Source organism: Gouania willdenowi, unplaced genomic scaffold, assembly GCF_900634775.1.
Source record: "Gouania willdenowi unplaced genomic scaffold, fGouWil2.1 scaffold_51_arrow_ctg1, whole genome shotgun sequence".
Classification (NCBI taxonomy): Eukaryota; Metazoa; Chordata; class Actinopteri; order Blenniiformes; family Gobiesocidae; genus Gouania; species Gouania willdenowi.
Genome location: NW_021145215.1, coordinates 400,171 through 412,986, shown reverse-complemented (window position 1 = coordinate 412,986; position 12,816 = coordinate 400,171). Strand labels below are relative to the sequence as shown.

General features: G+C 38.1%; 1 protein-coding gene and 1 long non-coding RNA gene across 4 annotated transcripts; one reads left to right on the top strand and one right to left on the bottom strand.

Annotated features, from left to right (window-relative positions):
* Positions 1–4,186: 4,186 nt before the first annotated feature.
* LOC114460580 (uncharacterized) lies at positions 4,187–8,455 on the bottom strand. Of its 3 annotated transcripts, none has more exons than XR_003673675.1 (5): positions 8,366–8,455; positions 7,669–7,808; positions 5,586–5,619; positions 5,122–5,259; positions 4,187–5,024 (listed from the first exon to the last, which is right to left on the bottom strand). It is a non-coding gene; the product is annotated as an uncharacterized LOC114460580 (long non-coding RNA). The 3 variants fall into 3 exon arrangements; XR_003673674.1 differs by having other exon boundaries at positions 4,187–5,005; XR_003673676.1 differs by having other exon boundaries at positions 4,187–5,005; positions 5,122–5,254.
* Positions 4,392–5,490, top strand: LOC114460575 (uncharacterized). Its single transcript, XM_028442492.1, has 3 exons — positions 4,392–4,758; positions 4,834–5,190; positions 5,266–5,490. Exons 1-3 carry the CDS (start codon positions 4,692–4,694, stop codon positions 5,445–5,447), a joined length of 606 nt encoding a protein of 201 aa, XP_028298293.1. The 5' UTR covers positions 4,392–4,691; the 3' UTR covers positions 5,448–5,490.
* Positions 8,456–12,816: the final 4,361 nt, after the last annotated feature.

Below are 12,816 nucleotides of genomic sequence, written 5' to 3'. Positions count from 1 at the left end.
AATCCTGCAGTTTCTTGTCCAAGTCTTCACAATTTTTCCTCCTTTTTTTATTTGGTTTCCATGCAATGCTTGCATTTTGTTTCGTCAGGTTTTCATTGATGTACACCTTCGTTCCCTTCAGTTTATTTCCTTGCTTGAGTATTTCTCCTTTGAATTTCATATTCATTTTTACAGCTCTGTTATCATTTCTCTTTGGCAGGAGTTGATGTTGTCAGGGTTCAGGACAATGTCCTTCGACTCCAAGTAGTCAATGACCTGTTGTTCAATCGATTTTGTTTCTTCGTCACTGGCGTAGCTCCTGGGTTTTATCTTTAGGCCTGTGATGATGACATCTTTCTCTCTTTCCTTTTGTTCCAACTGTTCAACCCTGGCGTTCAACAATTTTATCTCTTCAGCATTTCTTTCATTCTTTTCTTTCAGTACCTTTGCTTCGCTTTGTAGGTTTTCCAGTGAGTTTTCCAGCGTCTTTTCCAACGACTTTATCTCGGCTGTTTTCTTTTCTCAGGGTGTCCAAGGTCGTCTTATCCTATCTTATAATTGTTTTTTAACATGTAGAAACTTAATTCCTGATATATTTAATTAAATTAACTAGTCAAAATGTAATTACTTCATGTGTAAAATATACTTGTAACATGTTAAAACAGATATATCGACTAGTATTGATACCAATGTTTGTATCGGTATTGAATGATACCAGTGTGAAAAGATTGATCCACGACAGGTAAACAAAGGTAAATAAATACCTAATATTTAGTGAAATGACTAATATTGAATGACTCGCCATCTACGTACACACTTTGTTTAGCACACACATCTTGTGTGTGTGTGTTACAAGTTTTATTCAGTTTTATTACCATCATTGTGTTCTATAATACGTCATATTTCATCATTTTTTTGTGTGAAAACTACAACTATTACAGAACACAACAATAGTGATAAAAGTGAAAACAACTGGTTAAAAAAGATCCACATGTTGAATTATTGATATTTGTGTGTTTGACTCTAAAGAATCTTTATAGAAATCTGAAAAACATGAAGACTATTTTAATCATGGAGGAGGTTGTGTGTGTTTACTTCTAAACTATATTTCTACTTCAGACTGATTCATGCTTCATACATGAAAACTATGTTCTGCTCTAACCTGTTATTACATGAAACCATCCTCATTAAAACCAGTCTGTGCTGGTGTTGACTGATGGATGACAATGATTAAATGTTATACAATCATTTCACATGGTTTCATCTTTCCACTAACTCTACTGCACCTCTCAGTGTTTTTATGATGAATAGAGAATGAAAACATCTGACGTGTCATTATTCTCAACAGACTGGGTATACTGGTTTAGACACACACACACACACAGACACACGGAAACACACACACGGACACACACATACACACAGATGATGTATAGGTCATGTGGTCTGACATCAAAGCTTTAATTCTTCTACAAACATCTTTTCTGAACATTTTTATCACTGGTTCTCAAACTGGTTTGGTTCTAGTCCCTATTTCTCTTATTTCTGAATCCAAGTCCCCCCTTCGTCTGACTACAACATTTTGCTTCTAAAACAATTTAAAAACATCTATAGATCATAATAACGAATCAGTGATGACACATTTTAAAGAATCTAACTCTGTAAACAATATTTTTGTGGATCGTGACCCACATTTTCATATCAAGAGTTTCTGGTATGGAATCAGAACATTATCATAATGAATGAACTCTTACAGGGTTTTTCACGAATGCACATACTTTGTTTCATATTTGTATTTCAGATTCACAAATGCACACGATCTGTTTCGCAAATATATATTTTATGAAAACATGTAATATAAATCTACAGATAATGTGAATTGCTGAATGTGCATTTACAAACTGCTTCTGTGAAACATCTGTGTATTTGTGAGAGAAGTGTGTGTGTGGTGAATTATGAGAATGCCCTGACGTCGCAGGTCAACGAACGTCACCATTGGCTGATAAAACTGATTGACAGATTCATCAGCCAATCAGGTGTGTTTGCTTTCAGCCTATCATATGGCTTCTTACATTTTCTCCACACTTTTAAACCAATTGCAGAGCTACTGATATGTGCACATGTGCAGTGTTCAAACAAGAATAAGACGTGCTAGACTACAATGGTGGACAGCAGAGACAGCATGGAGAGACTTGAAGGCTGATTTAAGGTTCTGCGTAAAATAACCCGCCGTACGCGCAGACCCCCACCCCCGTAACCTTACGTGCACCTCTCAAGAATCCTGACTAGTCAGCAAGAGCTGTGATTGGTCAGCTCCAAACCTCAGCCCTGGTCACTACCTATTCCAGTCACACCACCATGTTTTAACTTTTATCGTAGCGATAGGAGAGTTGTTTCCACAGTGGATTGAGTCACAGAGAGAACCGAGACAGACTAAAAGTTTTATTATTTCCTTTTATGGCTGCAGCACATGAAACACCGCCAAACAGAGTCAATCACAGACAAAATGTGTGTTTACTGTTATTATCACTACTACTGCCCCGTCTCTGTACCTACAGTGTGTGTGTTTCATTAACAGTAAACAATGACCAACATACTGTAGAGGCTGATAGAGGAGCAGACATGACGTTATGTTCACAGCGCTGTCCTACTCCAACTCTCCGCTTCCCAGTGCTTTGGACCAGGTTATCTCGCTGCTCTCTCCACTCTACGGTTGGGTTGGGGTCTCCTCACCCCCGAAGTGACTGTTGACCGGAGCAGTCGACAGTCCGCTCGATACACTTTTATTCTTTGTTTACAAGTTATTTATTGTTACGGTTCGGAGTTGGTGTGGACCCAAATGCAGAGAGAAAAGGAGGCAGGATCGTAGCATATCGTTCCTGGAACCAATCCATGTTTTTATTCCAAAATCCAAAACAGGGGAGCAGAAACAGGGAGCAAGACCAGACACAGTGGGACACAAGGAGGAGACAACGAACCTGACATTACACACAATGATCCCGCAGTCATACTGTGACCAAGCACTCAGCTAAATAGTGGAGGAGGCCTGATTGGGAATGGACCACACCTGGGTGAAAACACGAGGGAGCTAATCAATCACCAACCAAGCACACAGACATCACTGAGGGGTGGAGCCACAAACAGGAATCCCTGAAACACAGACAAGAGTTAACAAACCAAATAAACAAAGACAGAATAACAAAAAGAGGACCCAAGGGTTAAAATAAACAGAACCTAACAATTTATGTTTATATTGAATAATAAAGTGCACGTTTTGAAATCACTGTTTTAATGTTTGTGTCCAACTAAACACACATAGTTAGGTACAGTAGGTCAGTAATAATCCAGAAATAAATTACATTTTAAGATGCTTAAAAAACATTTTTCTGACCGGAAGATAAAGAAGGGCTTTTTAATGCTCATTTATAACAACAACACACAGCCACACCCCCTAGAGGCAGGGCGGCAAATCGCATAGCGAGGTGTTCCCTCCACACAGAAGTAAAAGGGTCAACCTCAACGTCACGTTGACGACATGCCCCCGGCGTAGGTCCTGGCGCTGAACCTTTAGCCTGGTTTAAAGTTCAGCGTCGGGACCTACGTCGGGGGCATGTCGTCAACGTGATGCAAGTCTCTCCATGCTGTCTCTGCTGTCCACCATTGTAGTCTAGCACGTCTTGTTCTTGTTTGAACACTGCACATGTGCACATATCAGTAGCTCTGCAATTGGTTTAAAAGTGTGGAGAAAATGTAAGAAGCCATATGATAGGCTGAAAGCAAACACACCTGATTGGCTGACGAATCTGTCAATTTCTTTTATCAGCCAATGGTGACGTTCGTTGACCTGCGACGTCACCACACACACACTTCTCTCACAAATACACAGATGTTTCACAGAAGCAGTTTGTAAATGCACATTCAGCAATTCACATTATCTGTAGATTTATATTACATGTGTGTCTCAAAATATTTGTGAAGTAGAGCATGTGCATTTCAGAATTTACATTACAAGTTTTCATAAAATATATATTTGCAAAACAGATCGTGTGCATTTGTGAATCTGAAATACAAATATGAAACAAAGCATGTGTATTAGTGAAAAACCCTGCAAGAGTTCATTCATTATGATACTGTTCTGATTCCATATTCAGGCCCCAAAGACTAGAATTAGTTTTTCATCATGTCTGAGTTCAGATATTTTTTATTGCATTTTAATTGAACTAGATTTATATTTCACAAAGTGAACGTATAGAAACACGAGATTGTGTTTTAATAAAAGATAGTAATTTAAAAAATTCAAAAATGTGTATTAATTTTTCAGAAATATCAAGTGACCCCATTTACACTCCAGGTGACCCAACATGGGATCCAGATTCCAAGGTTGAAAAACACTGATCTAATGGTGCCAGAATAGATTGATTTCTATAGTTTTTATAACTCTCTCTCTCTCTCTCTCTCTCTCTAGTAGCCCCTGTAATGGTATTGCGTACCCCCAGTTGAGAAACACTGCCTCAGGTGATTAAGATGTAAAACATTTCTCTTTCGTTTTTCATTTCCTACCAGCAGATAAAGAATGAGTGGGCGTGTCTGTGAGTCATAAAGAATGAGTGGGCGTGTCTGTGAGTCATATACAAACACAAAGTAACACAGGTAACACACCTACATCAGATCATTTCCTCTCTGTCTTATCTACACACAGTCACTGTAGAACCATGAGGAGTTATTCCATGTCTCAGATGGTTCTGTTGATCAGCTTGATGCAGGTGTTGGAGTCTAAAGGTGAGTTAGTCTGTTAGTCTGTGACATGTACATCTGATTAATGTGGAACCTGTTTGTGATCTGGATTCTCCTCAGACTCAAATCAAAGGAACATCTCAGTAGAACCTGGACATGATGTCTCTCTAACATGTGAACCTTCTGGTAGAGGAACTATTGCTGTGGTGGAATTGAGCAGAACTGATCTGAAGGATGGATACGTTCTCCTGTATAGAAACAAACAACTTGATCCCAGGTATCAGCTCCAGTCCTACAGAGACAGAGTAGATCTACAGATAAAGAACAGAACCTTCAGTTTTATTCTGAAGAACGTGAGAGAAGATGATGAAGGAACCTATGAGAGTCGAGTCTTCCAGAGAAACTCACCTCGTCAGCAGAGATCAGTTATTGGTGGAGATCCAGTCTGTTCCATCAGTCTGAGAGTTGGTCCTCCAGGTGAGTCTGAGTTTAGTTTGTTCTTCTACTTCATCAGATGTTGGAGAGAACCTCACTCCTCTTTCTGCTCTACAGGAACATCAGAGAAGCAGAACCAGGATGGAGATAAGAACACCTCAGAGGAACTGAGATCTTCTCTCTATCTCTGTATGTTCTGTTTCTGTTTCCTCCTCTTAATGTCTGAAGTAAATACTAGTTTTTTAAACAACACAAGAACTGTTTCTGACGTAAGGAGAATAAAAAAGTTCCATTTATGACGATCACAGAACACACTGATGTCTACTGTAAATAACACTTTAAGATTAGATCTAATCAACATTCAATCACTAGTTATCAGAGAGCTGTTAATCAATAACTATAGATACTGTTATTATGAGAACAGATGTTGTACTTACAGGAACAGTGGTGAGCTCTCTGCTTCTTTTAAATCTATGTTTCAGGGAAAAGAAATAAGGTTTGTAGATAAACATTACACATTAATTATAGATATTAAGAAATCTATCCCAGGAAATCATAACATTGTAATTCTAACATGTAAATATAAAACATCAGGTTGTTGTATTAAACGTTATATAAATGACATCATGTTTTTAAAAACATACAGACACTTTTGGGGCGTGGCCATAGTTTGTACATTTTTTCCCGCTGCAGAACAACAGAGACGTTTATTCACATTTAGCTGTGCTGTTTGTAAAGAGTCTCTACCTGAAGAACAACGATCATATTTTATCATATTTAGCAGAATTATTGATAAAGACACTAGTCTGAATGTTTGGGAGTCACTTTTTCTACACGTTTACAGAAACAGGGTTAGAGTTAATATTTATTTATTATTATATTTTAGTAAATGTGTAAATAACTCAAACATTCAGATTATTTCATTTATTAACTAACGCTGCTAAACATCTGTTGTTGAGGTTGAGTCGCTTTACAAGCGGTGAAGCTAAATGTGTTAAATGTGTTTTTCAGCGTGAGAAAATGTACCAACACTGTCCCATAGAAACATATATACATATATACATATATATATATATATGTATATATGTGTATATATATATATATATATATATATATATATATATATATATCCATTCAATCTGTATCAACTGTTTAAATAATAAACATGACACGTATTAATATTCATAATGTTTGTTTGTTTTATTTTAGAAGTTATTAAAGCCAATAACTTCATATTTTATCTTTTAAAAACATTCCTGTTTTATATATTAGTTTCATGAGAAGATGTTTCAGGATTTAATTATTCATGTTTTTATTTACCAAAGAGTTTCCCTTTCCCAGTGTGATAAATTAAAATTAATGTTCTATAATATTATAAGAATAAACATGAAGTCATTTCTGAATAATCTTAATACACATTATAACAGTAAAATTGGCCTGAAGCCAGAATATGTGATTAAATTAAAGTCATAAAGATCGTGTAAAAAATTCTGTGAATAAAAATGATTTGTATTTGTTAAAGATAGTTTTTGTGTGAAAACTTTAACTACAGCTTCTTAAACTGTAATTAACTATTAAACTTCTACACCCTGTGTTAAGATATTATATTAATCACCTGTTCACTTGCTTTATGGCTCTCTGACATTTTTCATCATGCAATGAAGGAGGAAGGGGGCGTGTTTTGTAAGCTGAATGCTGATTGGCTGGTTCATAAGCACAATTAAACCAGGGTCACAATTAGTCTGTGTATTTGGTTTGGAACAGAAAAGTTCACACACACACAAAAAAAACATTTTGCACACACAAAATAGTTTTTACAAATATTTTTCACACACACACTTTTTTATTTTGCACACACACAATCTTTATGACCCTAATTTAATCCCAAACCAGAACAAGATCAGATTAGATCTCATGTATCACTGCATTCAGACTGAAATAAATCCTCCAACTCTGGGAAAACAAAAGAACCTTCCTTCAGACTATGTACCTGGAACTGTTGTCACCACTTACAGGAAGTTACACACACACACACACACACATTCAGCAAAGGTCACGTCAATACACATAAACTCTTTTCTTTTCAACAAAATGTGAAATCTGTAGTAATTTGTATTTTAGTAATCATTGTTTGAATTTGCATATTATTATTATTATGCTTGTACATTATCAATATTTTAATAAATGCATAAATTCCACCTGCTGTGTTATTAATATTATGAATTATAATGGCTCTGAATCCACCTGAAGGTAAAGATATAATGTAAGTGTAACATGTATAAAGTGAACAACTAAGGTCCATACACATACCCAGGAATCTAGGTTCTAAAGGAGGAATAAAGGAAAAATAAAAGTAGACCACTGTTTATAATCAAGATGAACAAAGCCGGTATTTATTTAGAATTTCCACATTTGTTTCTTCTGTTCAGTCCTCAAACTAAAAAAAAAATACTTAAAAGAGATCAATGTAAACTTGGAAAAAAATAAAATAAAATGGTCAGAGCTCTGATTTACCACAACCTGGGTAGTATGAGCGTTTTTGTGCACAATATCTCAACTTAGCGGTGTACGATGGGGCCCAGTCCAGCGAAGATGTTGGAACGTCCAGAACGTCCTCAGCTTAGGATCCAGCAGCTCCAGTCCAGGCTCTCATCAACAGTCTGTCTTAAAAAAGGTCAATTAAAAACCAACCTGCATAAGCAGGGTAATGTGTATAGTCACACTGTGCACAATATTTTACATGTGGCACTGAAATGTGTAATCACCCTTTTTATAATCACATCTCTGTAAATAGTTTCTGATTTGTATATAGCTGTACATATTCTAAGATTGTTTTTATGTTGTTTATTCACAATTGCTTTGAAAATACATGAATTCAACACTTTTATCATCACAATAGAAAAATAAGTTCACGTTGCAACATAGCTAGCAGAAACTTAGCATAGCTTAGCAGAACATTAACATAGCTTAGCAGAACATTAGCATAGCTTAGCAGATCTTTAGCATGGCTTAGCAGAACATTAACATAGCTTAGCAGAAGCTAAGCTATGTTCTGCTAAGCATAGCTTAGCAGAACTTTAGCATAGCTTAGCAGAACATGCCACTCTCCAGTACCTCCAGTACCTCTGGCAATTAGCTTTGCTCTAAGAACCCAAAATACACGGTTATAAACACTACTAAATAATGATTTTAGCACATTTTTTACCAAATGCCTTACATGTGTTGTGCCGGCCTTTCCACAAGATGGAGGTCTGCCTACAGCAAAACCTGCAGCACCCACTACTGGACACATGTGGTAATACTCGTGTACACTCACATTAAAGGCATATAACCACTCAATACTGTCATGCCCTCTACCTCTGGCATCTCCTGAATTGGTCCGTTGGCACCATCTGGTGGTCTCCATGCCTCACTGTTCGGACTACTCAACTCTAATCATCAGGATTGCTTCCAGCTGCGGCGGGGAGTGGTCTCCCCACCTGCAAGTAGTCACACCACTACTTAAGACACCGGCAGACCACAAACCGACGCCAAACCGTAAACATTGCACTCACACTCTGACCCTCTCAGCCGATGGGATCGCTCCTGCCTCCTTCCCACCTGGAACCATCATCACCGCTGGAATCCCTCAGCTCACTTCAGCCGGTTCTTCCCCACTCCTGTGCCAGGCTCCTTCGTTTCCGCCACGTTGGCTGCAGCTTGAGCGTCTCTGTGTTCCTGCCCATTTAGGGTTCAGAGGTTTCCTTTGTTAGTTTAGCCCATTCTGAGTTTATGCCTTTAGACCTAGGATTCTGTTTTTTCGTCAGTAGTTTCCTGATCGTTTTTAGTTAATCTTAGTATTAGGTCTCCCTCAGTTTGCTCAGCACTTCCTTAATTTCTCCACCGCCCCACTTAGGGTGCTGGTAGGTTTTCTGTTGTATTCTGTTTTGTGGAATAAATCAGTTAATTGTATCTGTGCCTCCTGTTGTGCTGTCTGCGCTTGAGCCTCAGTTCCGTCTCGTGACAAATACTTGCATCCTTGCATGTTGCGTATAACACTATCTTAAGGAGTTAAAGTGTTAATAGCCACAGGATCAAATGTAAAGGTTTCAGAAAAAGCTTGATCAAATCTCCATAGAATGGAAAGCATTACAGTCATTAGTGGGTTTCCTAAAGTGGGGTAAGTTAACTTTTTAGGAGTCACTCTTTCTCTAGTAGACCTCCTCAGACCAGTCTCTTTGTTAGAGTCCCTTTCTCTAAGGTCTGGTTGGTCAGGTTGGACAATTTCATTTATCATGTCTGTCCCATTTCATGTTTCAGTTCTAGGACCAGAATAATCCCTTTGAGCGTCTGTTTGAGAGTTAGGGGATCAACAGATTCAGGAACAGGGCTGAGCTTGCTTTGCTTATTTTCCTGAGGTGACATCGGTTGAAGCTCAATAGCTTCGGGGTTGAATCAGAATCAGAATCAGAAATGTTTTTAATGGCCATGTACAGTTTTAAGGACAGTACAAGGAATTTGTCTTGGTAGTTGGTGCACAAAACAAACAACAAAAAATAAAAATAAAAAAATAAAAGAACAAAGAACAACCCAGCAACAATAATAATAATCATAATGATAAATATAAAGGATGAGGGATAAATAGGATAAATATAAATATATATATATACAGTGCAGCAGATAATGTCATCATGGAGGTGGTGATCGGGTGGTGGGGGGGGTTCAGTGGGTGACTTGGGTGTGTTCATGTGGATGGTGGCAGAGGTAAAGAAGCTGTTTTTGTGTCTGGAGGTTCTGGTCCTGATGGACCTAAACCTCCTTCCAGAAGGGAGAGATTGAAACAGTTTATGACCGGGGTGGGAGGGGTCGGCCACAATCTTTCCTGCACGCCTCAAAATCCTGGAGGGGTTCAGGTCCTGGAGGGAGGGCAGATTGCAGCCGATGACCTTCTCTGCAGAGTGGATGATACGCTGCAGTCTGGCCTTGTCCTTGGCCGTAGCTGCAGCGTACCAGATGGTGATGGAGGAGCAGAGGATGGACTGGATGATGGAGCTGTAGAAGTTCACCATCATCTTTGTTGGCAGACTGAACTTCTTCAGTTGCTACAGGAAGTACATCCTCTGCTGAGCTTTTTTGATAAGGGAGCTGATGTTCAGCTCCCACTTGAGGTCCTGAGTGATGATGGTCCCCAGGAAGCAGAAGTACTCTACAGAGCTCACTGTACATTCTGTAAATCAATTTGATGGAAGATCTCATCCTCAATGCTCTCTGTACTTTCATTGTCCATTTGAACTGCCTCTCTCTGTTGACTGGTTGTTTATTCATTCATCTTTTGCCATGGCCTATCATATGAGGAGTAATATTGGATACCATCGTCAAGTTCAGGTAATTCAGTTTCCTCCTCAACGTCCAAAAAATCAGTTGGTTGCGACTCTTTTTGTTTTGTTTTGGGCTTTGAGTTTGCAGGGTTTACTTCCTCGGTGGTCGCTGGTAAAAACCCACAGGGTAATAGTAAATCACGATGCATCACTCGTTCAGGCCCATTTGTATTCTCTGGAGTAACAACATAGACAGGTGAGTCTGGTATTCGCTTGATGACTGTGTACACTCTCACTCCTGCGATCAGCAATTTTTATGTTTGCCTCTAAAGTTGACATTCCTTACAAGGATGCTGTTGCCAGCTATTAGAGTGGACTCTCTCACTTTGTTGTCGAACCTTTGTTTGTTTTGTTGTGCTTGCTTTTGACTGTGCTCAGTAGCTAGGCGATAGCTTTCAGTTAGGGTTTCAGCTAGTTTCTTGACATATTCAGAATGGGACACTTTAGCATGTTTCTCAGGGTTCAAGCTAAAAGCAATATCTATAGGGAGAAGTGGTTGGCGACCAAACATAAGCTGGTAAGGAGAAAAACCAGTGGTATCATTTTTAGTACAATTGTACGCATGTACAAGTGGCTGTAGAAACTCCTTCCATCTGGTTTTGTCTCCTTCCTCAAGTGTACCCAACATTTGGAGAAGAGTCCGATTGAACCTTTCCATGGGATTGCCGCGTGGACGGTACGGCGTTGTTCTTGTCTTTTTTATGGCGAGTAGAGAACACAGGTCTTTGATAAGTGCGGACTCAAAATCGCAACCCTGGTCGCTGTACAACCTTTCAGGAAATCCATATTGAATAAAAAATTCCCTCCACAGTGCCTTAGCCACAGTCTTTGACTTTTGGTCCGCCATTGCGTATTTGGTAAAGTGGTCAGTTATGACCAGGATGTTATTTGTCCCCTTTCCATCTGGCTCAAGCGAATGATAGTCTATACAGACAAGCTCGAGGGGGCGGCAAGTTTGGATATTAACTAACGGGGCACTCTTTACAGCACAAGCTTTTCTCCGCACACATCGTTCGCATGTTCTGATCTTTTTTGGAATATCGAGAACCTTAAGGGGGCCAAAAGAACCTGGCACGGGCAAGATCCAAGGTCCTATCAACACTCATATGTTTGAGGGTATCATGGAGATTTTCAAGGGCTTGCTGTCTGAATTTGGTTGGAAGGACAAGCTGAAGGTATGGAGCTCCTTGATCAAGACACTTTCTGTACAGGACATTATTGGTTAACAACAACTGCTTTACAGCCGTTAGCATGAGCTGAACATCTCGGTTTTCTTGTTGTCTCCTCCGGTAAGAAAGTCTTTTTCCTGTTTTGACAATGTCAATAACTCCACTTATGACTGAGTCTTGTCTTTGTTCTCATGCCAAATCTTCAAGGGACATTTTTGGTAATGTACAGGAGCTGAGTGTATCCGATTGACAATACACATCAGGTAGTGCAGAAACCTCAATAGCCAAGCATTCGACTGGTACAGGGGCTATTTCTGACACACCAAGAGTTGTGCACCATTGCATATCTTTATAATAATATAAATAATTAATATTATCATTTTAAAACCCTTATAATCCATACACTATTATTATTTATTACATTCACAAATGTCACAAACAGTAAAATAGCTGAATTAATAGTCAGGAATATCTGTGACAATATTCCTGTATTTACATTATATAACATCAGCTACAGCTCTAATAACGTCACTAAATAAATAAATAAACAATACAGAAGAATGAGAACTCAGGAAATCATAAATATAAGCAACAGCATCAACGTTGCATGTAATGAATTATAAATTACGTATTGTTCTTTGGTTAAAAAAGAAGAATGTATTACAGTCAACCTTGGATCACAAAAAGATTATTAAACGACTGTAAAAAGAAAAATAATCTTTATAGAGAAATCACAAAACAACCACAGAGACAGAGAAATTTAAGAAATATGAGTTGATGAATATACGAAAAACTACGATAATTAAGTATTGAATCAAAATAACAAAGAAACTATTGTTATTGAATTGTGCTGAACAAATACATTTTCTATATAGTATAAATGTGTTTTGTAAAATGTACAAAGAAGACATTGACAAATACAATAAATACACACTAACGAGTGTATTTATTATTATTAGCTGAAGGTTTGTGTTTTTTGTCATTTTAAAATTATTAACACATTTCAGTTGATTCCAGTAACTTCTATTGTCTTCTTTTTCAATAAAATGTTGTGGTTTGTTTATTCAGGAAACTTTTCTCCAGGAAGTTTCCTTTGATCTCCTGACATGTTCTTTATTTGATTTTGTTCTTTTGTTTGTTAT

Excerpts from the sequence above, each read along its gene's own strand:
- LOC114460575 (XM_028442492.1), top strand. The coding sequence starts at position 4,692 with ATGAGGAGTTATTCCATGTCTCAGATGGTTCTGTTGATCAGCTTGATG. Across the intron at positions 4,759-4,833 it reads GCAGGTGTTGGAGTCTAAAG|ACTCAAATCAAAGGAACATC; the intron begins GTGAGTTAGTCT and ends GATTCTCCTCAG. Across the intron at positions 5,191-5,265 it reads TCTGAGAGTTGGTCCTCCAG|GAACATCAGAGAAGCAGAAC; the intron begins GTGAGTCTGAGT and ends TCTGCTCTACAG.